Here is a 25706-nt window from a genome sequence, read left to right as displayed (position 1 = left end):
GTATCTCTCTCTCTGTTGTTGTGCCTTCGGGCACTGTGGGGTAATGTCTAATTAAAGAGTTAATAAACAAGTCCTGTCCACGATGCCAATATCCCAACTTCTGCCATTCATTGAAACCAGCCATTTGCTTGTGATCCTGGTGACAAAATGTGTAAGGTAACTCGTCCCTGTTATTTTTGCACTTCTTGGGAAAATGAAAGAAACAACAAGCTGCATACCATAAAGCCCATTTTAAAAGAATGGAAATCATGCCGCCATAAAGAGCGTTTTATCGAAGTAATTTTATGTCGTTTACGCATAGGTCACACACACATCACCCATAACTTCTTATTAACAAAAAAAGACAAACCTGTGTGTGAAATGTGTGGTGAGGAGCTCACAGTAAATCACATTTTAATTTCTTGTTCGCATCTCGAAGAACTTCGAAAAAAATTTTTTAAGGTATTTTACAATGAACACATTCCATTTCATCCCGCATTGCTTTTAGGCGAGCAAACACTTGTCGAGTTTTCACTCGTTTGTAAGTTTCTATAGAAAGCCAGTGTTTTAAATCTATTATAATGTAACCTCTATACGCTTAACATATCATCTAACCTTGTGCTTGGCGTATGATAGCCATAGTTGCTTATGCGCCATAAAACCCCATATAACTAACTAACTGTTATTTTGCATACCCGAAGGTTCTAGCTACAATTTTACAGATATTTCATTTTCGAATAAGTAGCGTTTAACTAAACAAAATTTATCTTTTCTTTATTTTTGAGGCCTCCTCTCTTCCCTCAGCATTCTTCCTTCACCAGAAGCCACCGCTGTTTCCTAGAATTTTTAGTGCAGCTGAGTAGCACAATAAAGACATGAAGAAGGGTGAAGATTAAAATGAAAGTGTAATGACAAGGATGCGTTGATGCAGTAGTGGCCGTGCTATCGCTTAGTGCGATAGCAGTGCTGAGAGTCTTGAATGCTCTGAAATGCGGGAAGTGCACATTGATGATGCAGTGATTTCTTATGCACGCACAAAAAAAATGCATGCTTGTGTGGAGTATATAGTCGTATCTGCCATTTTTTGCTTCCTTTTCGCTTATTTTTGCACAGAAGCAGCTATTAGTAGCACTAAAAGTGAACTCGTTATAGTCTAACGAGTTACTTTATGACTGTGGATATCAACTGGTTCATAATCAGTGACCTCAATTTTGCAGTTGCACACGACAACAGTTTTGTGTAGTCAAGAATCAACAGACAGTAGGGGTTATTAGCTTGGGCTTTCCTAGTATAAATGCTTTATATGACATAGTTTACGAGGTCCACATTTCGTGAATGTGATTAAAGTCGCATTTTAAAAATTCCACGTACTAAATTTCCTGAAGGGAAATGGCAGACCCCTAGTGCTACCCTCTGCTGTGAGGAAGTTTTGTGCAGTGCTATGCTACGTGCCTAAGCAATGCTTGTAGCGAGGACCAAGTGAAGTAGACGTAAAGTTACATTTAAGAGCAAGCATGATGAAACCCACTCACGCATCATGGCTTACTGGAGCGCATTGTGAACTCAAAGTGCACAGAGCTGCTGTGCAGATTTAATACTCCGTGAATTCTGGCATGCGCCGTTCTTTTGCATCAAATGCGTATCGAAGACTGGAACAGAATCCTCTTCTCAAGAAAAATTGTTCTTTGCCAAATTATATGCTGACATTTTTCCCAAATTATTTGCTGGGACAATTTTTGCGAGTTGTACACAAATCACAAAATAAAATGCAAAAATTAGGTCCTCGTGGAATTATTTTTTTTTTTGCAGTAATCTAACTTACTTTGATAGCTACCTTTATCTAACTCAACCCTTGCAGGCAGAATTAAAATTATCATTAATATTGAAAACTTAATTTTCTGGCTAAATAATTTAGTACGTGCAAGCCTCAGGAAAGCCAGTTTGTTAGTTTTCCCACTAAACACGCCGTTGGTTAATTTTTCGCATGCATGTACAAAATTTCTCAGAAACTGTCAAAATAGTTGGAAGCTGCTATAGTAATATACCCGAATTTGTGAAATCATCACCCCAGAGATCATGGAATCATTTTCTTGTTCAAAGATGGACATGATGCTAGAAATTTACAGGGGTCAAAGTCTGGCAAGAAATGACGAATAATGTGTTGCCACGCTTACTGTTTCGAGAAATATTATGAGCTGCGTTCTCTAGTTGGCATAAAAAGAAAATCCTATTTGCAATATTAAGGATGCTAAATTCACCTGAAACAAAGAAATTAGTGCTAGGTAGAGCACACTTTGAGAAAAGGCTGTTAGCAGTGTACACTATTGTGCACAAAGTGCTTTAAAGTGTTAACACGTGAGCGTCATAATTGTTTAGGGAAGTAATAAATGTGGCATTCAATATAATTTTATCGTGTACTGATAATGTCCTCTACAGTTTTGATCTACAGTGTCACAAAGTCATTTTAAGAGCAGTGGTCCATAGAACCTTGAACCAGCTGCTTGCAGGGCCTTTCTCTTGCTCGCTGTTGGGTTCCACAGATTTTCACCGGAACAGCGCGCACTAAGACACGGACACGAAGGGAGACACGACACACACGAGCGCTGACTTTCAACTGGTGTTTATTGTTTGGAACGAGGCATATATACAGTTCCAACAACACAAGGAAAACAAACTATTCATTCATAGATTCATAGTCAATTCATGCATGTCGCACTGAACAAGGACGATAACAACATTATCATTTTCCCTTCGCTAAAAATGCCAATTCTTTAGAACCGATCGATAAAGAGGGGCTACTGATGCATGCGTCTTTAGACCAGGCAATGTGCGCTGCTTCGATTATTTCGCGTGTTAATTGGTCACTGTGTTTACTTAAAATTTGTGTGTGACTTCACTCGCACACAAATTTTAAGTAAACACAGTGACCAATTAACACGCGAAATAATCGAAGCAGCGCACATTGCCTGGTCTAAAGACGCATGCATCAGTAGCCCCTCTTTATCGATCGGTTCTAAAGAATTGGCATTTTTAGCGAAGGGAAAATGATAATGTTGTTATCGTCCTTGTTCAGTGCGACATGCATGAATTGACTATGAATCTATGAATGAATAGTTTGTTTTCCTTGTGTTGTTGGAACTGTATATATGCCTCGTTCCAAACAATAAACACCAGTTGAAAGTCAGCGCTCGTGTGTGTCGTGTCTCCCTTCGTGTCCGTGTCTTAGTGCGCGCTGTTCCGGTGAAAATGAGTTACCAACTTGCCCAAGCATCTGTTTTAACGAGTTCCACAGATGCCACATTACCACCAGCATTGCAACACTACAGTGCGGGGCTAACCCATTTTTGCTTTGCAGACCTGGAATCCGATGACCAGGGTGATACCTCTGAAAACATGGATGACGACGACGATGATGACGAGTCGTCCAGAGATGCCTCAGAGGCAGAAGAGAAGTTTTCCCCAGCCGAGGTGGCGAATGGTGTCGCAGAGCCGGAGGAAACAAAGAAGGTCCCCAAACTTATAGTTGGGGACCTCATCGAGCGAGCAAGACAAAGACAGAGTCAGGCAAGACAGAGGGTGAGTGGTAATGACATGCTCATAACTCGGTAGGCACCCTCTAGCTTCTTGTAGTTTCCCAAAAACGTTTTTTGCATACTTACTGCTTGTTTTACAAACTCTCCATTGACGCCATAGGAGGCATAAGAGGGTTCTCACAGCTTCCACCCTCGCCATTCGATGACGTTCTATGGCACACCAGCGGTAACTCAGGACGTTCCACGTCCGCCGCTTAAGAACGTGGGTGGCGCTGGTGAACACTCCCAAGGCTAGGTTATTTGTAAACATAAACACCCCCAAAAGCAGAAGATTTGACAGCCGTCGCCGTAGCTCAGCGGTAGAGCACTGGACGCGTAATTCGGAGGTCGTGGGTTCGGATCCCACCGGCGGCATGTGGTTGTTTTTTCTTCTGCTTTTCTAATCCATTAGCTTTAAGCGATAACGTATTCAGTAATATTATAAATTGATCAACACCACAAAATAAATAAATTAGTTAAAAAAAATCCCCTGTGCCCCTTGGTTTCTGTGGCTGTTGGCTTCTCTCATATTTAAAACGAGCCCCTCACTCCCCTTCCCTTGTTTGCTTAACCTCTCCCACTGTTTCTTTGAATGCCCATCAGCCATACAGTCGCCACGTTACCCCTACCCACCACCCCCCTAGTTCACAGAGTGCTTGTCTTGCCTCAGGCCGTCTACAAGACTAGCTGGCCCTTGTGCGGCAAGCCCGCTGCCAACTTAGTCGCCAACATGCAGGCTATGCAATAAAGTGTATTCTCTCTCTCTCTCTCTCATTTACAGTGGCACTCTTCCACACCAGTGAATAATTTAACTGTTGTTTTTTTTTTTTTTTTTGCAATCCCTATGCTTCAGGCTTGGTATGGGCAGCAGGCTTGAGCATTTCAATGAATTTTTATCAAAGAACTAATGTGTGTTGTGTGTTGTTGTCAGCCATGAGCTATCATGCAGGTGTGGTGTATTTCTTCTTATAATTTTTGTTATTTTTTTTGCAGATATCAGGTGAAGGTGAATCATCCTTGAAGCTTAAAATCACCATCTGCGCTGTTTGTCTTGGGGACATAAGGTATGTTTTTTCTGCCGTTCTTTTTCTTGCTTGTGTATTAAAAATTCAGGGGGGCACTTTGCTGACCTAAAGTGCGGTGAGGCGAAAGTCTTAAGTTGCTGCTTGAGTCACTGATGCGTTGTTAAGATGTTAGGCTTCGCCTCTTAAGAGTGAAACGCGACAGCGTCTTGCAACGCTGCCAGGGAGTCCATAGAATGCCATCGCCCGTTCGGCCCCAAAGACCATCAACCATCAACCGTTCGGCTGTACGCCTTGCTCATCGGTAAATTGGTTTTTGAGGAAAGGAAATGTATCTGTCTCACATATCTGGGTGGACACCTAAACCTCACCGGAAAGATGGGAGTGAACCAAGACACCCAAGACACCATATGACACCTTATTGACTAGATGTGCCTTTGTTCCTTCCAAACCATCGAGCTGGTATGGTGGAGTGGTTAGCATTCTCGTCTCACACTCTGGAGACCGGGGTTCGATTCCCGAACTGGACCAATTTTCTACTCGGTTTTATTTATTTATCTGGCCTGACTAGAAGGGTTAATTAGGCTAATTGGGTAATTAAGCAATTAACTAATCTCAGTCCCACTTGGAGCATCACTATATGATCCCTTACTAGCATGGTTTGAAATTCGCGCACTGTGACGTCACGACCGTTTCGACCAATTGAAAAGCGTGACATTTCTGTCGACAACTCCTGCTTACAACGATGAGGCATTAAAGGCTTCCTCTTTAAAAGTACTTTAACCAACATTCATCTCATTCAAAATCAGAATAAGTTTACTTCAGTGTTGAGCAGTGATTTGCATACGCTATATTCAGGAAACTGTCCTTCCCTAATTCCTTGCAAGGTTCCTCATAATTCTTACCTGGCAGTGTTTTTTCCAAATAGCTTTTAGTATGCATCGGGTAGTTCTTTAGTAGGTAAATTTTTGAAGCCTTTGCATCACATCACAGAAATTATGACTTCATGCGTTTTGCTGTGATTTTCTCAGTAGTGACGTGCATTGTTAGGTTCCTGTATGAAGCTCTGTATAGCAGGTCACTGGGCTATGCTTGTATGTACAACTTGTGCACTGTGTTTCATTCTTGTTGATACTTGTAGCTGCAAGACCACAGCATTCTGCTCTTTCAGCTAGGCCTTATTCTGCTGGTCAATTCTCTTTCTCAATTGCAGTGTGGAAGATGATGAGATAGTGGAGTGTGACTGTTGCAGCGTGTCTGTTCATGAAGGTAAGTGCCAAGAATGGGGGCCATTGGCAGCCTTTTTTTTTATGTGCATTTGTTGCAGTGGTCCAGGTAAATGTGTTGGTGCTGTAAGCTTTGGGAAGTGCAGTGGTTTTGCTGAATTAGGTTTTCGACCTTTTCAGTGTCATTGACGTACTCATACATTCTCCGCTCTGCATTCAAAACTATGCGCTGGAACGCAAAGCTAGCATTCTTTGGTTGGTGTCGCCATCTGTAGTATATTTCTAGAAGCATGTATTATCATTTTTTCACTGGGTTTGTCAGTTATGGTCATGGATTGCGGAGCAACTGCGCCACCCCCACTCTCTTGCGAGCGGTGGCATGGTCGCTTGGCGCTAGCACCACGCGCTCAGCTTACGAAAGGAGTGGAGGTTGCTCTGTGCGCGAGCACCCCCACACTTGCAATTCTTCATTAAAACATTTGTTGTAACTTTGTAGAAGTTTTTATTGTTCTTTCGCCCGGGGCGTCAAGTTTACAGAGCACATTCGCCACTATCAGACACAAGCCAAGGTTGTTGCATCACTCTCCTATCTCTCTCATTCACCTTCGTTCTCAAGTTGCCGTTTTTACTTTTCCTTTGTTTGGGCTGCTGAAACTGCTTCCTCCTTGTGAGTGCGTCATTCCCAGAAAAAAACGCAACACTGAAGGGGTTAAAGGACGAATGTTGATGGAGGCTTGCCACTTTGTGGTCCAAAATAATTGCAGAGCATTGACAGAATGGAAGAAACAATGGACTGCAGAGCTGCTGAGGAATATGTGTGTTTAATAGGAATTACAAAGCAAAAAAAAAAAGTGCACAGAATGGTCACTGGAATAGAAATTGTATTGTTTTAAAGAAAACAGAGTGGAAGGGAGCTTGCAAATGAATCGCCACCCCTTCGGACGTGATGTGTTCCAGAATAGAATTTCTGCCTCTGATCTCGTGTTGCTGTGCTTTTGTTGTCTGTCAAGCATACTTAGCTCTGCCCATGCCCAATAAAATATGGTTGTTAGTCGTCACAGTAATCCTTTGTTCTCCTTCTATCATGCCTTTGCACTGTTCAGTCTTTTTAGTGGTTTCCAGAGCAACCCGAAAGATCTTGACTGCATGTATATAATATAAAAGCTGCAAAGCTACTTGGTAAACTGGTGGGAGGCAGACTTGAAAGTTTTAAATTCTGCTTTGAATTGAGACCGTTGTTCCTTTTTTTGTCCTCTTTTTTTCAGGTTGCTATGGTATTACGGACAGTGACTCAGTCATGAGCACAGGTTCATCCAGCTCTACAGAGCCGTGGTTTTGTGATGCATGTCGGGCTGGACAGAAAGAACCAGTGAGTGCGCATTTCTGCTGCATTTATTTGCTGTGCCATGCTCTAGTTGCACAATGTGCATACCTACTGCTGCATGGCTATGCATTGGTGTTCGGAAACAAATACTTGCCCTATGGTGAGGCCGTTTATGCTTGAGGCTTGCTGGCACATCTCAGGTCATTTGAGTTGTGTAGTTTTTACATTCATTGTACAGTGCAGCTCATATTGGCCCATTTGTTCTACATGAGATAATTTGGGCATGCCTGCAAAGATCGAAATTTTCTTTGTGTATTGATATTGTTGCAAAACTTTATAATATTTGTTTGTTCATGCTCAAAACAACCAGCACGCAGCTTTGTTTGTGATAAAAGATAAGACTAGATTTCTCTGGAATGATTTTACCTGCACTCACGGAGATGCTTTCCAGACCTTTTCTTAAAACTTGATTCGCTTAGAGCAGCGATGATTCTCTTCTTCAATGACTGCCAAGCAGTCTTGGTATTGTTGCTGCCGACTTCAGTTCTTGAGGGGCTTGAGGGGGCGCAAGTCACTCTTATAAAGGATTAAAAAAAAACTTTTTTTTTGTAACCTTTCATTGTCCATTGTCTTCCTGGCTGCTGGACTGCCGTCACTGCTGTGTAACAATATGCATGCCCTATGAGGGATAGGGCTGGGGAGGAGACAGCTTGTGCATTGGGATAGTGACAATAAAATCTGACAGATGGCACCACCAGCAATTATGTGCACTAACGTGTGGCCGGCAAGGCTGTTCTAGCACTTTCTCGTTTTCTTCCTGTCACAAAAGCAGTTTGTTGATTTCTTTTGTTGCAGCTATTATTGAGCCCATTCTGCCTCACTACTTGTAGTTAAAACTGTAGCTGTATTTTGTGCTGTTTTTACGTTCTTGCAGATTTGTGAGCTTTGCCCAAACAGTGGAGGCATATTCAAGGAGACGGATGTTGGCAAGTACGTTGAGTTGAGGGTTGTCCATCATCCTTACCTTCAGTGCATTGGTCTACGAATGTATTTTCTCACCTCTCTTATTTTTCTATTCTGCGCATACCACAAAATTGCATGTTTTCTGTGCTAACCTTCCCGGTTTACTGTTCTTTTGTGGTGTGAACAGTTTTTGGCTTTCATTCTTACTGTGTTAGGGGCTTACTAGCTGCACAAAAAAACCCATTAGCTGAAAGGAAAATAATGGAAAAAATCACAAACCCTTGCTTGCATCTGTACTAAGCTCGGTTTTCGGTAACTGAGGTGAAGCCATGGAGGATGACATAACTGCAGGCTTCTTTCCCTATCTGTGAGCAACCTTTTTGATATTTTCAGGTCTATTTAAGTTTACTGTAAATTTTGAAAAAAAAAAAATGAAATTGTCCTTACATTTCGAGTAAGTGATGCTAGAGCACTTTTGGCTGTTGATTTTCTTTTGAGGCGTTGCAGTGCCATTCTGAAAGAGCCCATCACTGAAATGGGAAGTCAGCTTTTCCCTCTATGCTGTTTTCATTGCAGTAATTTTTGCAGGTGTTCATGTCACTTACATAAGAATATTCATAACACTGTTGTGGCTATGAAAATAAAACCTATATTTCTGATAACGCCTATACTAGAGAACTCAGCGAGCACACAACTACACGAGTGAGTGTACATGAGGCATTAGCTGTATGTTTGTTCTGCATTGCCTGTAGTTTCTGCATTGTATAAAATTTTGCATTTACAATAGTTTTGCCTTAATCCTTCAGACTTGCTATATCTAAGCTAGCCTACAGGCCATCCTTTCTTTTTATATCTATGGCATCATGCTGTGTGTAAAGAGAGTTTTTCTCTTAATTGTCTAATACTGAGGAGTCATGTGATTGCTTATACAGAGCTTCAGTATGCATGGAAAGTTTGCTAAAAATTCTGCTGTCTGTGAGAAAATTTTTTTTTTTTTCACCAAAGGAACATTGAATTCTACTAAATTAGCAAAGTTTATGGTAAAACAGCAATATCAAATAATACCAATGCTCGTTTAGTCTCATGTAGTGCCCACAGTGTTTTCCAACACAATGGTTCCTCTGAACGTACAAAGTTGCAATGGTTTGATTTCAACATCGTGGGAGGGAACAGCGCGAACAAAACGATAGACGAAGCAAGAGGACACAAAGACAGCGCGCGCCTTTGTGTCCTCTTGCTTCGTCTGTCGTTTTGTTCGCGCTGTTCCCTGCCACGATGTATTATTACAAACTCGCCCAGCTATCCATCCTTCTTCTTTGATTTCAAAATTGTAGTTTTTCTGTTGAATAAGTGAGGGCAGCACTGTTTAGTCATTGTGACATTAGCAGCACGATGAATGCCTCCATCTATCTGTCTTTCAGGTGGGTGCATCTGGTCTGTGCCCTCTACATACCAGGGGTGGCCTTTGGCAATGTGGAGAAGCTCACTCCAGTGACGCTCTTTGAGATGCCGTACTCTCGATGGGGTGCCAAGGTCTGTCACTGCTGTCTCTAGGACGCTGCTCTAGGCTTTTTTATTGGTTCTTTTTGTTTGGAAGGCAGATTGTTTGCTTACTTTTTCATCTTCATCATTTGTTAATCCTTAGGTGCACCTGTCAAGGTATTACGTGAGGGAGGAGCAAATAAACAGTAGTTGCAACTCAAAGGTCAATACTATTTAGTACAAGGCAAATCAGGAAAAAAATAACTAACATGCTTTTATAGAATAGTGTTGTTTGGTTCTTATGGCATGCATTATTTCTGTAGTTTGCACTTGAGACATAAATTAATGTGAAGCCCTGTTTACTAGAGATATAAAAATACCAAGAGTTGCACCCTTCTTAGCCCCCTAGCAGGTTTGGGTGAGTCAGGATCGTCATAAGTAATTTCTGGCTCTTAACGAGTCCAGCTTGTCGTGTATTTTTTGGCAGTCTAAGTAGAGTAGGGTGTGCCCAAAGCTTTTTATTCTTTGCCGACATATGGCAGCACAGGTACTAAATGACAATTCTGATACAAATTAAAAAAAAAGTCTTCATTAGGGGCTTAGGGCGAGACACGGCTTTCAAAACCAACTTTCTTATTTTTTGATGGATTTTGGTGAAATTTTTTTGCATGTTATCAATACTTTCAAACTTAAGTACAGAGTTTCAGTGTTGTATCAGAAGAACATTCTTTTCTACAAATTTTTTCTCTTGTGCACCTTGTGGGAAGCCTGCAGTGCTTCTCGGCGGATTTCAGCAATGAAACTTCAGGACGGCATACATAACGAGGCATATAAGCAAATACAATGATAGGAACAAAAAAAACAAATTTTTGGCCATTCTTTGCATTTTGAAAGGCCAATCCCCCCTAAAGCTGCAACTCGTGCGTGAGGCTGAGCTGAGCACTGGATAATGCTTCGAGATTTGAAGGTTTTAAAATGACATCATAAGGTAAAATTGTCTTATGGATACGATGTGCACTATGCACCAAAATAAATAGTGGTAAACAGTAAATACAGTATTAATAAAAAAGAAGGTTCCGATTATCTTTTTTTTTTTCTCACGTGCTTCAGACCGTGAACACCGGTGCATAAATGTGTTATCATACGCCCACTGCCAAAGTTATTGAAGGCGACTCTGCCCAAGAAATTTAATTTCTTTGCATCCAAGGCGTATCTGCACAGTCACAATTAAACTGCATAATATCTTTTCCAGATGCATACAAAAATAGCAATGGAGTTAAATTTTTTGCTAACATTTCATTCTATAAACTTTTGACCACGGGTGTACTTATATGAAACTGCCATTTATGACATAGATCTTTGTTCTGTGAGAAAGGTTGTTTCTGATACCTCTCAGAAATCTTGCACAGACTTCTGAAGCATTAAGTGCTTGTTTATAGAATAGGGCTGCCAGAATGACAGTGGAAGCTACAGCACAGTAAATCGCTTCGATGGCTGGCAACCGAAACTGTATAGAAATAATTAGCATTTTTCACAAGTCCTCGCTGTCGTGCTGCCAGCAGTTGAGGTTGCCATACAAAACTTTGCCTCTTATTTATGTCGGTCTAAGAAGCTTCAGTCTTGTTTTTGCATCTATTTTTCCTTGTTTTTTTTTTTTCTGCAGTCATGTGTTCTGTGTGAAGATGAGCGTCTCAGCCGCACCGGAGTGTGCATTACCTGCGATGCTGGCATGTGCAAGGCATCGTTCCACGTCACATGGTAGGTACCTGCATATCGTTTTAACCATCACATGTTTAGTATCCTGTTGGCTTTGTGAAGAAAAGTGGGCTGGAGCAGAACGGCAGGGTTCAAAGTATGTCCATCCTCGATGCAAGCAGAGCTGCGTTAAAGCTGGCTCTTGGTCGTGGCGCTGATCGAGCAGTCTTTGGTGGAGAGACCTGTACATGTTTTACAGTTCACTGAGTAACAGAAGAGTAGCTGCCGAAAAGTATCCTTGAGGTCATCATGTTAAGTGTTTAGCCTCAAAGCATCTTTGCCTGAAGCTAGGTGGTGTGCTCAGCTACTATCTCTGAAGAATTTCATGCTTACACCTACACTTCCCGACAAGGTAGGTTGTCCTTTCTTTTTCTTTTCTTCTCCTGAGCTCAGTCTTGAATTAGTGCATTTATAATAGTTATGCAAGACTGATGACAGTCTCACTGACCACTTTTTTTTTTAGAAAGAAGTGTGTTATGACATGATATAAACTTAGAACGAAAACCACGCAAAGGACGATACACAGGGAAGAAGTAGACAGGACGAGCGCGTTGGGCTCTCACAGCGGCATGCATTTGCCAAAACACTGTCTTTCGTGTGACAAAAAATGCACGCCACTCTTTGAGCGTACAAAGATAATCGGAAGGGCCAAAGACCAGAAAATACGTGAGGTCATCGAAGCCTGGCAGATTGATAGATATGGGCCGATAAGTGTGTAAGCGAGGCTTTGGTCTATCTGTACAAGAAGGAACTGAAGTTCCTGAACTTGATTAGATAGAGATTGCTTGTAGCGCATGCGTAGGGTTGTTGATGGAAGGAAGATGTGTTTCAATAAACGGTTGCAAGTCCGCGCTCGTCCTGTCTACTTCTTCCCTGTGTATCGTCCTTTGCGTGGTTTTCGTTCTAAGTTCATGCATTACCAACTAGCCCCCCATCATACACTCCTTGAATACATGATATAATGTTTGCAAAGGGGAAGCCCTTGAATTAGAGCATTTCAGCTCAATTCAAATTCAAAAACATTCTTTATTTCTCAAATGAGAAAGGAGCCTCTGAAAGAAAAGCTACTACTTACAAATCAGCTTGACTAGTCTTGGAGTCCTTTAATGGCAGCATACAGCACTCATAAATAATAAACAACAGGCTGAAACTGCATAAAGGATGTATTTTCAATGCATAATAAATACAAAACATGCTAACCATTTTTTTTCGTATGAAATCAGATTGAGATGGGACAATGTGACAGAAAAGAAAAAAATTGCTGTCAGTATCAATAATCGAGAACACAATGCAACTAGCATTTGTGAAATAATGAAGGCCAAAATGAAAAAAATATATAATTGATCTGTAATAAGGGAGTAATTACTCATTGACATCCACCCGAGCGCAGCCATACGGCTACAAAGGAAAGCTATACAGCTTTCTCAGAAACTTTGCAGTTAAAGAAAAATTCGTCCTGGTCCGGGGTTCGAACCCGGGACCACCGCTACACCGGAGCAGTAGCTCAACCAATTGAGCTAACCGAACCCCGGACCAGGACGAATTTTTCTTTAACTATGAAGTTTCTGAGAAAGCTGTATAGCTTTCCTTTGTAGCCGTATGGCTGCGCTCGGGTGGATGCCAATGAGTAATTACTCCCTTATTACAAATTTACTCCACCTTGGGGGATTCCCCTAAAACATTTGACCATATAATTGATCTGTGCAATGAATTTTACTCAACTAAGAGGGCATTAAAATGAATGTATTACATTGCTACAGGACAATTTAAGCAATTGATTAAGGCAGACTAAATGTTTTAACCGTTGCATAGTAGGTGCAGAAAATTTAGAGAAAACAGTGAAAAAGACGAAAACCCTCAAAGGGAGTGCCTGGCAGAGCCTGATTTCTGTGTTGGTCTCTTTGGAGCTCAATACTGCATGTGCAGTCGTATAACCCAGCGGTTTGTATTCATGCGCATGCTATGTGTGCAGGCACCTGAAAGAAATGTCCATCACCATGTGTGTTTATGTGCCCACCATCCAGACCAGTGAATTGTAAGACTATGTCCTACGCATGTTGTTTTCCAGTTCAGGAAGAAAATGAAGCGCTAATTGTCGTAGAATACTCTGCAAAGGTGTACTGAGGTTGGCTTTTTCCTGACATTCTGCGATTTTGTAATTTAGAGTACCATTCGCGTGCCAAAAATCATCGTAAAAATGGTCGGCTGGAATTCAGCCTGCAAATACACTGGGCATCTGAAGCAAGTACAGTCGTAAGTCTACTCGGACTTGCCTTATATGCGATAATATGCTCTTTTGTTTCGATGAAGGCAAGAGATTGTGAAAATAACATGGTTTATAAACGACAGTGCCTCATTGCTTTCATCAGCACTTGAAGCTACAGTGCACGCATTTTTGTTAGTTATAAAAATGCTGCTTCTGGCAGAGTGCCTCTATATTTGCCATGCAAAACCTAGAAGTGAGTGTTCCTTCTCTCTGAAGGAACACATTATTTTTTCTTTGATGCCGCCATGCTGACTTTATGGTGGCAGCTATGTTGATTTTGATTTGAACTAATACATGGCTTTTCGTTGCTTTCATGCAGCTTTAGCTTAATAGTGGCTTCTGCTTCTTTACAGTGCTCAGAGGGAAGGTCTGCTTTCAGAAGCTTCAATGGAGGAGGTATGGGAACCCTTTACTAACCTGCCCTGTCTCCCATTGACAGGTGAACTTTTGTGCACAAAAAAAAAAGTGCTAAAGCAGCATTCACAAAATTGCAAAGCATTCTGTTTGTTGAAATGAAAGTTGCGATTCTCTGCTAAGTGTAGTTTACTGTTACATTTAGACGGCTAGCTTAAGATACTTAACAAGGAGTGCGCACTCTTTGTTAAACCCTTGGCTAAATTGATCTTTACCATCACAAAGATGAAACATCTGCTACGTTGTTTGCAGTAAAGTGGTGTTTGCTTTGTTCTCACAACTTGGTGTTTGTGATTAATTTTGTAAAGGGCTCTTCCATGGAAAGTATGTATTCCGTCTGGAACTCCTGCCAAAAAGGAATGTGTGCCATTAACAGTTGCAGATGAATCCGGTTACTGTTATGAACGCTCAGCTGTGCTGCCTGAATTGTGTTTGTCATCAGCAACAATAATCTCTGGGTGACTATTCTTGTCGCTTGTGTTTTTATGCTTTACGCTGTACGCCCCGTATAGGGTGGGGGGGACTGTGGCTGTCTCAGATAAAGATTGCACGCTCATCGGCGTTGGTGAAAATAGAACACTCAAAACTAATTCAAATAAAATGAAATGACTGCCGAACAGGGGGCTTGTTCCAGGCTTGAGCCTTATAGTTCAGTCAGCGTAATGAATTGTTCTTAAATGCATCTTTATTAAAGCTAAGTGCCAGGCTTAAGATCCAAGGGCCTGTCTGTGGCATATTTCTTTCTTTCCAGATTGCAGATCCATTCTTTGCCTACTGCAAGCTGCATGCTGACAAGGCGATTGTCCGAAGCAAGCGGAGAAACTGGCTGGCCCTGCAGTCGCGCAACAAAAGCCAGGCCACTGTTCAGGATCCCAAGGAGAAGGTGCGCAGGCTGTCCTCCAGCCTCTTGTGTTGTGCCACTTCTTTGCGGACTCACGAAATCTGTCCCTGCATCAGTCGGAGGCCTTTCTCTAGGGTAGAGTACCAGTAGGTGTGAAGGCAGTATGCATTAGCCTGTGCTTGAATAACGTGTAACATCAACCGTTTGGATTGTAGCTGCAACAGTGGTTTGGAGCAGACTTAGGAACATTTTTCTATGGTGTGTAGTGAAAAGTCTTTTCAGAGTTGTGTAGCTTACAACAATTACATGTGTAGATAAAATTCATATCGCTCTGGCGGTTCATTTGCATTTGAGGCATTGTGGCTGTAAGGCTCAGGAATCCTAGCTTCAGAGCATATTCTTTTACAATGAAAACAGCGCAAACTTCACGAAGGATGCAGAAAGGGGAGACGAGACACAGGCGCTGACTAACAACTGGAATTTTATTGCTCTGACACATCGGTAAATATACTCAAGGCATCAAAAACAACAAGAAGGATAAGACATGAATCATAGACAATCGCAGCAGGAAACGAGCAGGAAATCATGACTGCTGAGCTGTCGAAAGGAAACGAAATTCCTTATCCAGAAGGGCCACGGATGGGGTGCTGACACAGTGGTCTTTTAGGCTCGCAATTTTTTGGATTCAATTATCTCTCGCTATCCTAAAAGACCACTGTGTCAGCACCCCATCCGTGGCCCTTCTGGATAAGGAATTTCGTTTCCTTTCGACAGCTCAGCAGTCATGATTTCCTGCTCGTTTCCTGCTGCGATTGTCTATGATTCATGTCTTATCCTTCTTGTTGTTTTTGATGCCTTGAGTATATTTACCGATGTGTCAGAGCAATAAAATTCCAGTTGTTAGTCAGCGCCTGTGTCTCGTCTCCCCTTTCTGCATCCTTCGTGAAGTTTGCGCTGTTTTCATTGTGAAGGAAAACCAACTAGCTCGTGATGTGTTCTCCGTATTCTTTTGTCCATAAAGTGGATGCACATTTCATGAGATCAAGCGCTGCTAGGGTTCACACGGAGATGTTTCAGTGCAACAGTGTATGGTTGTCATGGCCCCAGTTTCTGACGACATTGTGTGCGTGTGTTGCCGAGCTAGGCCCGTGTGGAGCGCAAGCTGGCCTGGCATCGGGAGCGGTACCAGCGGCAGCATGCCGAGCGCACCCCGCCCTGGGTGCCCACCCAGAAGATGGCGCGCCTGCTCACCAGCAGCCCGTGGGCGTGCCGCCAGCTGCTGCGCAAGGCCCACCTGATGGGCGTCTCCCAGCCCTCACACCTGGCCGCCGAGGGGGTGGCCGACGCCCGCCGCAAGTGGCACGTGCCGCCCGCGTTCAGCCTCGAGTTCGTCAGCTACTTCCTGGGTGAGAGCCTCACCCCGTTGGTCACGGTCATGGTTGGTCATGAAGGGGAGCGAGGACAAGACACGTAGAGATGGATGCCCCCTTTCCAATGCCTGACACTAGGTGGCGCTGGGCATAGGGTGCTCGGTGGGCAGAGATGTGGCATAAGGTTAGAAGTGTAGGAAACCGTAGGTAAAGAAGATGGCGAATCTTAATGAGAATTGACAACACAGTTGAACAAAAATAAAGAAAGAAATATAAATAAAGAAATATATGAAGAGAAAAGTATATAACAGTTGTATCCTACCGGTACTCACCTATGGAGCAGAAACGTGGAGGCTAACAAAGAGGGTTCAGCTTAAGTTAAGAACAACGCAGCGAGCTATGGAAAGGAAAATTATAGGTGTAACGTTAAGAGATCGGAAGAGGGCGGAGTGGGTGAGGGAACAAACGCGGGTTAATGACATCCTAGTTGAAATCAAGAGGAAGAAGTGGGCTTGGGCAGGGCATGTAATGCGAAGGCAAGATAACCGCTGGTCCTTAAGGGTAACGGAGTGGATTCAAGAATAGTCTTCTGGCGGGCTAGTTGGTTCTTTTCGTTCATGGTTTAACTGCGCGAAGGAAACAAGGACAGAGACAGAAACACACGTACACACTGAGCGCATTCCAAGAGATTCCAAGAGGAGTGGATTCCAAGAGAAAGCAAACGTAGCAGGGGACGGCAGAAAGTTAGGTGGGCGGATGAGATTAAGAAGTTTGCGGGGATACAGTGGCGGCAACTAGCAAAGGACAGGGTTAATTGGAGAGACATGGGAGAGGCCTTTGCCCTGCAGTGGGTGTAGTCAGGCTGATGATGATGATGATGATGAAAGAAAGAAAAGCTGAGCATGGTGGCAATTGCCACCACCCCGTTTCAAAGGGGGCACTCCTATCCATCCATCCATCCATCCATCCACCAGTGACAACACCTAGCAAGTGTCTCCACAGAGTCGCTGCTGAAAAGCAACAGCTTCGCAACGACGCATTCGCAATTAAGAGCAGTAGCGGAGGTCCCACTAATAGGTCTCTCACCGAACAGACGCATTGGTATCCGCATGTAGGTCTCAGCTCCCCCAATTTCCGTTTGCCATTTTTGTGGAAAGTTGACACGACTTTCACGAATTTGACAAAGCTTCAGGGCACTCTCTTTTTTTCGTATGATGGCCTTGAGTATTAGAAAAATAAGCTACTTTTATAATGCCTGTTTTACTGTTCATTTTTTTTTTACTTGCCAGAATTATTCTAAAATTTTTTTTTATGTATTTGCTTAGAATTCGCTTCAAACCACAAAACCATTATTCGCACACCCCTACCAGACACCAATGTCTAGAGGTGTTCCTTGAAAGGCGCATCTTGTCTGTGGACGTCTTCCTTCTCAGAAGATCAACGGTACTTTTCATTTACAGTTGAATCATGGTTGCAGTGTGTATATGTATGTGCACACGCGTGTTTTTCATCGATGAAGTTTTAGATGTTCTGGAACAGTGTTCTTCGTTGATCGTTGCAGACCGCAGTAACCGTGTTGCGACAATGCGGCGGCACTTGGACGAGCTTCTGCAGCAGAACTCGGAGCTACAGGACCAGGAACAAACACTCAGGCAGCAGTATGACAAGGTTTGTGGTGCAGTCCATTGTGTGCTGTTTTTCTTTCTTTTAATTCTCTGCAGGATGTTCATCCACCTTCATAAGGTGCCAAGTGTGCGAATCCGGTTTCTTTAAAGGAAGGGAAAAAAAATTTGAGGCAGAGGTTGATGGGTAGTTACAATTGCAGCTAGCACCTTAAAGGGGGATGTGGGGATCAGATCGCAAAAATTGCGAAAAAAGTTGTTTTTGAAAAGTACAATATCTGGCATCTCCAACACTGTTTCTATGTTGTACTGAAATATTTCACCCAAAAATAAAGTTTAAAACGTTCCAAATAAATATATTTGTCGGCATCTACGCATAGACAGTGTGTGCTAGCTTAGAACTTTCAGGCTTGTATTCTCGAAAGTTTGTTTTGAGCTTAAAACCTTGCTCGTGGAAAGCGTAGCACAGCAATCGGTGCATTGATTTTTACCCCGCTTGTTTTGTTCTGATCACTGAAATGTGTTCTGCGTCAAGACAGTCTCAGATTTACCATTTAGGCTCACATGTTTTTATTACATGGTAATTAAAGCATGATACTTCCTAAACATAAAAGAAGATGCATATTGTGTCCTTTAAAAAAAAAAGAACTGAGAAATTAAAACACAAATTAAGAGTGTCTTGATTTACACCACACTTGTTAGTAAATATTCAAAGTATGTACAGACTTGTAGCCTGTTTTTTTGTCATGCTAGGCTTTCCACGAGTAAGCAACATGGGGACAACATGTAAACAATGATAAAAGGGAGCCTACTGAAGCTGTCATTGTAAAACTTTATATCTGATTGTTTGATGCTGTTTCAAGCTAGTCTGCTAAATTTCATCACTCTAAGTCGAAAAATAGAAAAGTTGTCTTTGATCCCCTCATCCCCCTTAAGGCAGCCCTTTGAAATCCTCTTGTTGTCTAGCGAGCATATGGTCCAAAACAGAGCAGTACTCTGAGAAGCATCCTGAACCAATTTTTGATGGTTACTTGGCACATGCTACGTGTTATGTGATCAGAGAAGACTCCCTGAACTGCACTCTTTGGGGCCTTTATATAGCTACGGGATTCTTACAGTCCGTCTAAGTTTACTTATGTACATTAATTCTTCGTCATGCAGTCGCTTTCGTTCTTTTGTGTTTCTTTTTCTTTTTATTTATGTTGTTTTCTTACTGACTAGGATGACCGTGCTATTTCACCAAAATTGTTCCATAATTCTTGCCAGGAGGAACAGATGCTTTTTGTTTTCCTCGGTGTTGTGCCCCTTTTCTAAGTGGAATTGTATCTGCATGTTTTGCCTGGAGATTTCATGCTTCAGCTTCTAGAGTTTGTTGAGATTGTTGCAACTGCTCTACTCTGCTTCTGTACAGTTGTCCTGTTTCACACTCAGTTTGTTTTGCCAACTGCCTCTGACGTGAAGCAAATGCACTGTATTTACCTGAATGTAGTTTGACCGCAATTATTTATGCAGAAGTTGCTTTTCTCAATGTAGGATTGAAAAAAAAAAATATTCAATTATTCAGTGATGCGTAATAGGTGACCTCTCACTCTTATTGTCAGTAAAAAAAACTCGTGTTACATTTGAGTAAATACAGTAGCCATCACACTCCATGGGATGTTTTCTCAAATAAGCATGTTTGGCAATTCTTGTGTCACAAAATTGTGTGTGGCATGCTGCTACAGGACATTATAAATACATTTGCATGCGTGACCATGCTTTTTCTGGCACATTTAGTTGAACTAGTCAAATTTCAATTTTGGCCTCAAAAGTGGCATGTCTAATGGCCTGAACTACTGGTTAGGGGGTGACTCTTGTCAAGGGTGATGATCATAGTGATCATCATAGCTGTTTCTGCCAAGTGTTTCTTAATAGGGTGTAGGTCCCGTCAAGCCTCCTGAGGGCTTTTTGCCTGCACCCGCAGCATTGCAATGTACGTTGTGATGTTGAAATAAATTTGATTTGATTTGATTTGAAGGGACCTTGGAAGCACTTGCAGTGCACAGGAATGCGTTTTTTAGGGAAATAGTGGAATTTTAGGTCCCCATTAGCGCAGTCCAAAACACTGTCATCATGAACGAAGTTGACTTTGCTTCAGGACAAAGCCCTTTCGATGGGATCTCCATGTGCTTTTATTTATTTATTTATTTGAACATACTGCTAGCCTCACATTTGAGGCCGTTGCAGGAAAAGGACACATTACACATTGAAAGCAACAAACTTCAAGTAGGCACGGTCATAAGCAATTTGAACTGATGAGACAGTAGATATGCATTCTATCATCGTTTATACAAACGCTAAAAATGGCCATAAAGAGGTGTAAGTAATAGGTTAGAATATTTAGCACACGAAAACAGAGACAAAAAGCTAAAAAGTGAGTACATATTCAAGGAGCAAATGATAAGGCTCATCATCTTTTGACAAATATCAAACAAACAAACAGACAACCAAATCAAGATGCCATCATGAAAAAAAAGACAGAAGCAACATAGTGCACATGCGTCCCGGTCTACACTATACAGCATTGCTTGATATGTGAGCGATGAAAGCTTCGAGTGATGCGCAATTGACAGCATCGCTAGCCAAGCTGTTCCACTCACGGATCGCTTGTGGGAAAAATGAGTATCGGAATATGTAAATGCAACTGCTGAGAACTTGTCACTCCATCTTATTCTCTGCCGCCTTCAAATACATTTTTCTTGTTTTGGTACTCATTCTTGCTCATTAAGAAGCTGTCAGTTGTTGGTTGTCGACATTAGGTGCCCTCATGTAATCTGTGTCTTCACCCCGATTTCAGCTCAAATGCCAGCACCAAGTAGATTAGAATCGGTGGTAGTTGATTAGTTAATAAGAGGCACACCGGGTTTGCGCTGTGTTGTCTCACCCACTCGGCATAAGCCATAGAGTTTCTTACTAGTATTACCTAGAGGGAAAGCTGGCGGCGCTGCACTTCAGCCACCATGGACGCCCAAAGCATCATGGGGCGGTGAGCTACTTGTTGTGAGACAGTCGTAGTTTTTCGGAACACGGAGTGGCACTACTGAGACGTTTCATTCCGAAAACGCTGTTCGTGTGTGCTCAGACGACTTTCGCGCGAACGCAGTGTGCAAAACCCATAGTAATGAAAACGCGACGACACACGACGCCAATAAAAGGTTTCACTTTTCCGAAATGCCATTAAAAACCTGTTATAGTACCTGTTATAGTGTTTAAGCAAAAACATTTTTTTTAAAAACATATTTACTTTTAAAAGTGCGCCCGTTAATTACGAAATATTAGTTTTTATTGTGTTCATTACTTGGCCAATAGGAGAGCGAGTCGTCTTTTATTTTGGGCAAACTTTGCACTTAAATGCTATTCTGCTCGTTTGTTGCAATCATTAGACAAAATATTGAATGTTAGGACGTTTGTAGTTATCAAACAGCTTTATTTTTCTATTATTTTTTGGCCAGAAGTTGCAGTTCCGCAACAAGTAGCTCACCGCCCCATGATGCTTTGAGCGCCCATGGTGGCTGAAGTGGTCTCGAGGGGTCGCCATGCAAACTCCCATAGACGGGCTGCCGGCTTTCCCTCTAGGTAACAGTAAGAAACTCTATGGCATAAGCTGAAGCTGAGATCTCCAAAATTTATTGTTCCAGTATGCAGCCTAGTGATTCCTTCTTTTGCAGCATTAGTGCTCTGTGTGTGGCTTGTCGCTGTTCTGTCCATGACTTCTGTTGTCTGCAGGCAGTCTACCAGCTGGAGGAGCTGAAAAAGGAGCATGCTCATATGAATGAGTGTGGAACACAGTATTGGAAGATGTTGTGCGACTTGACAAACAAGGTAGGTGCTAGTATCTGCAGTCATTTTGATAGGAAACTACTGGGGGCATAAAGATTTCGGGAAGCACTGCAGCTTTTATATTTAATTAGCTTTTTTTTTCTCCCTATATTGGTGGCAATAAGGTCACAGTTCCAACTCCAGAAATGTGTGGCAGTCACATTGCATCTTTAGTGCCAAAAGCAAGGTCTTTTCACTATGTATTCTATCATTGCTCATGTGTGTATGTGAACCTAGGTCAACACATGTACATCATGCTGTGTGCATTCTTTTTCCTTACATGTTTGTAGTGCAGGCCTTGCATTTTTTTCTCATGCATTTCATGTATGGTTAAGTTTTTTATTTTTTGTAAATTACCTTTTGTTTGTGAGCTGATCATTTTCTGTGTTTGTCGCTGCTGTTATGTAGTATGATTTGTGGGGCACTAAATTCATGACACAGGTTCAGTAAAAGTGTACATTGTTTTGCTGTTTGACATCAGTGCAAGTTGTTTGGGGTGACCACGTTTTTTGGACGGTTAGTGATCTGGAAGTTAGCATCTCACCAAAATTAAATTCAGTTCCAGCCGCCAAAACTAGCCATTTCTTTGCTCAGTATGTTGAAACTGTTGAAAGCCTTTTTTTGTAAACGCTCGTGCTTGTTGCATGTGCATGTTACATTGCGCGTATGGCTTTTAAAAAATGTGCCAATCCTATGCTGAAAAGAGGTTCACATGTTCCAGAGGTGCATCATTCATCCACCTGTGTTGTGGAATCCAGCTTGGAGTAACACGCGGGCCTTACTGACCAGACTCTTAAAATTCATTAAAAGAGCTTCCTGCTTGCCTGTGTAAAATCAATTTGGTTTGGTGCCTTCGTGTGTCTGTTTGCAGAAGCTTCCTGTGCCAACAGTGCTTGAAGCCAAGAAGCCAGTAGCAAAGCCAGCCAGCCGAACAAGCCGTCGATCTGACTCAGGGTCATCATTCCTTTTTGAGTAAGTGCTTTTCTCACTTTTCCCCTTGTCATTGCATTAAAATGAAACCTACTGTGCCTCAAAAGTAGCAAGCAACCCTGTTTGATGTGGTAGGCTCTCTCTGCTAGAATTTTTTTTTTATCGCTGCCATCTCTGCACGCACACTGTGTGTACTTATTTTTCAAACAGCTTACAGGAATCCCACGCAGTTTTTGTCACCTCGACATTCACAACTTTTTGTTAATAATTTGCGACTTAACTAGCCTTTTATGATTCACAGTCACCTTAGCATTTTGAAGTAAATTATGTGCCATGATGGTCATAATGTGCTCTCAAATGATAGTTTTCTTGAATTTCAATTAATTTTCTTTTACTTCACGTTCAATTTAAGTAGGTAATTTAGCCATGATGCCCCCCCCCCCCCCCCCCCTTTTCATTTTTTTTGACGTCTTTGTTCAGGAAGCCCTATGTTGTGTCCTATTTTCATTGAGAATTGCTTTTCACTCAGTGCCCACTCTTTGCAGGTGTGGTGTCTGCAAGAAATCTCAGGACCAGCATCAGCTTGCCAAATGCGACAACTGCCAGCTACACTACCACCTCTACTGTCTTGACCCACCACTGACCAGGATGCCCAAGAAAACCAAGTCAATGGGATGGTACGTGTTTTCCGGGGAATCTCACTTGCTGAGAGCTAATTCACATCTCATGCTGATTTATAGTGTCCGCAGTTTTATTTTGTTCAAGAACAGCCAGTCTTGCCCTGTTCTATCTACTTCTCTGAGTAGCAAGCCATTACCGATAACAGCATTGGGCATTATCAAGCCATCTGTGTCGTCTTCATGAAGCCGTCAGAATGCCTAAACTATTGGCGGCTTCTTAATCTCGTGTAGATAACTTGAAAGTTCCAGAAAAAGATTTTCTTGAATTTTCTTGAAAATATTCTTGTCACCTCTTCTAGGTCGGCAGGCATCCACAAGGTCTTTTTAGAGATTTGAGCGTAGCCTTAGTTGCTTATGCCCCAATAAACCCAAAATCGAGCTGACGGCCATTTCTTGGGGCACTGAGTAGTTGCATGTAAGATGCAGCTTGGGGTGTTACCACCAGTTATGAGAAGTAGTTCCTTGCTGTTCTGGGGCTTGTTTTCTAAGCTCCCTTAATGGCAGCAGTATGGTGCACTGATATCATTATCACCCAGTCTCCTTGTTTGTGCAGAGGATTTTCTCCTGCTGCTTTCTGGTATCTGCTAGGAGCTCCACGAACTCGCTTGAACTTGTCAAGATAGTGGCGTCCAAACATGGTATATCCGATAGGTGCCTGATTGGACAGCCTGGGTAGTCTCACAATACGAAGCAGTTCAAACACCAAGGGGACGCCTCCATTATCTCGTGATCGGACATCGTGATCAACGTGTACGCGAGATAATGGAGGCATACCATATTAGGAAATGTCAGAATCTTTGTATCAGTGAGCCCTCTGTTAACTTGGCAGACTGTGAAATTGATTTCTTAGCCTCAGCGTTGCATTGACTTCCTTTTTTGATAACTGTTTTTAACTGATCCTTCCACAGCGATGAGTGGCGCCTGATGCTTCAATTCCATTTTTTTTTTCCCCCTCTAACTTGGTCTTTCGAGGAGGGACTGCGTGTGGTTGTTTTTCTTTTTATGTTTTTAAAGTGGCTACCTTATATTGCGCGTGTCAGCAATAAACCTCAGTTGCGAGTTAGCGCTTGTCTGCGTCGTTTCTTTTTTGTCCCTTGTGTTCCTTGTGCGCTATTGTTACATCATGAACGTTATCCAACTTGCCCAACTTCCGGCTTTGCTGTAACCCTTTTCTGGAAACATGCACCAGCTAGCCCCCAACAAGTATTACTCAGTTACCTTTTCTAATGAAGCTGAGTTTAAGTGAAATGGGAAACGTTTTAATCAATAGACTACTGACACTGTTAACGGCTTTGCGCATGGTTTCTGCATCATACTTGCAGATGCGCAGCCCAGTATTGCAGGCCTTGCTGCATATTCGTGGCTGTGCAGGCTGAGAAGTTATCAGTGGTCGCAAAATCTACGTGAAATTACTTGTGTAGTCAGAGGAGTGCGAAGGGTAACCGGGGAAGTGCAGGGACACATGCACAGACTGCTCAGCTGCACAAAGCTAAAGGCTGCAAAGAAGCATGGCATTGCTCTTCAAAGTGAGGGCCGTATGCTTGCAACAAATGATTGGTGGTATTCATCACTTTGTCTATCATAGTCGTCAGCTAGAAGTGTTAGGGTTGGTTTCCACTAGTGTGCTAAGGTTTTTAGTTTATGTTCAAAGTAATGTTTTGTTCTATGTAGCAGTCCTGATGATCATGAGCAGGACTAGCTCAGGCATTGCTGCCGCGGTGGCTCGATAGTTATGGTGCTCGGCTGCTGACCCGAAAGACGCGGGTTCGATCTCATCGAAGCAGAGTTAGAGAGAGCAACTTCTGTGAGCAGACAGTCTTGCTTAAATTAATCAGCCCATTTCGTGACTAATTCAAGTTGCTGTGAGCTTTACCTCCTTAATAATCTTGTACTTGTGGTTTTGGTGAAACCAGAAATGTCAGTGGTCTCCTATGCCGTGAGTTTGCGTCCCATAGTGAGTTTGCGTCCAGGTTCGATCTCGGCCGCGATGGTTGCATTTCGATGGAGGCAAAATGCTAGCAGCCCGTGTACTATGAGATGTCAGTGCACGTTAAAGTACCCGAGGTGGTCGAAATTTTCGAAACCCTTCACTACAGTGTCTGTCATAGCCTGATTCGCTTTGGGACGTTAACTATCGCATCATTAATTCGTACATGTCAGTTGGTTTTTCTTTGTCACCTTTCTTGCTTTACATCTTTCTTGTATGAGATGCTACAGTTGTGAGTAAGGCCTCTTACCTGTCCTTGTCACAAGAGAGTTAGAGAGAGCAACCTCTGTGAGCAGACAGTCTTGTTTAAATTAACCAGCCCATTTCGTGACTAATTCAAGTTGATGTGAGCTTTACCTCCTTAATAATCTTGTACATGTGATTTTGATGAAACCCAAAATGTCAGTTTTAATTA

The 25706-nt window shown here is 42.4% G+C and overlaps 1 protein-coding gene across 5 annotated transcripts in view; it reads left to right on the top strand.

Annotated features, from left to right (window-relative positions):
- Positions 1-25706, top strand: part of LOC149339272 (PHD finger protein 14) — a 34525-nt gene that overhangs the window by 1044 nt on the left and 7775 nt on the right. For all 5 annotated transcript variants that reach the window (XM_089548030.1, XM_089548032.1, XM_089548031.1 and 2 more), the window contains exons 3-16: positions 3335-3555; positions 4545-4615; positions 5787-5842; positions 7065-7168; positions 8058-8113; positions 9508-9619; positions 11232-11326; positions 13943-13985; positions 14755-14886; positions 15989-16250; positions 17776-17882; positions 21602-21697; positions 22566-22666; positions 23170-23301. In XM_089548030.1, coding sequence (XP_089404156.1) covers positions 3335-3555; positions 4545-4615; positions 5787-5842; positions 7065-7168; positions 8058-8113; positions 9508-9619; positions 11232-11326; positions 13943-13985; positions 14755-14886; positions 15989-16250; positions 17776-17882; positions 21602-21697; positions 22566-22666; positions 23170-23301 — 1588 coding nt within the window. The remainder of the gene's footprint in view (positions 1-3334; positions 3556-4544; positions 4616-5786; positions 5843-7064; positions 7169-8057; positions 8114-9507; positions 9620-11231; positions 11327-13942; positions 13986-14754; positions 14887-15988; positions 16251-17775; positions 17883-21601; positions 21698-22565; positions 22667-23169; positions 23302-25706) is intronic.

The sequence above is a fragment of the Amblyomma mixtum genome, chromosome 6 (genome assembly GCF_055824585.1).
Source record: "Amblyomma mixtum isolate Tamu chromosome 6, ASM5582458v1, whole genome shotgun sequence".
Classification (NCBI taxonomy): Eukaryota; Metazoa; Arthropoda; class Arachnida; order Ixodida; family Ixodidae; genus Amblyomma; species Amblyomma mixtum.
This window is presented reverse-complemented; position numbering and strand designations above follow the sequence as displayed.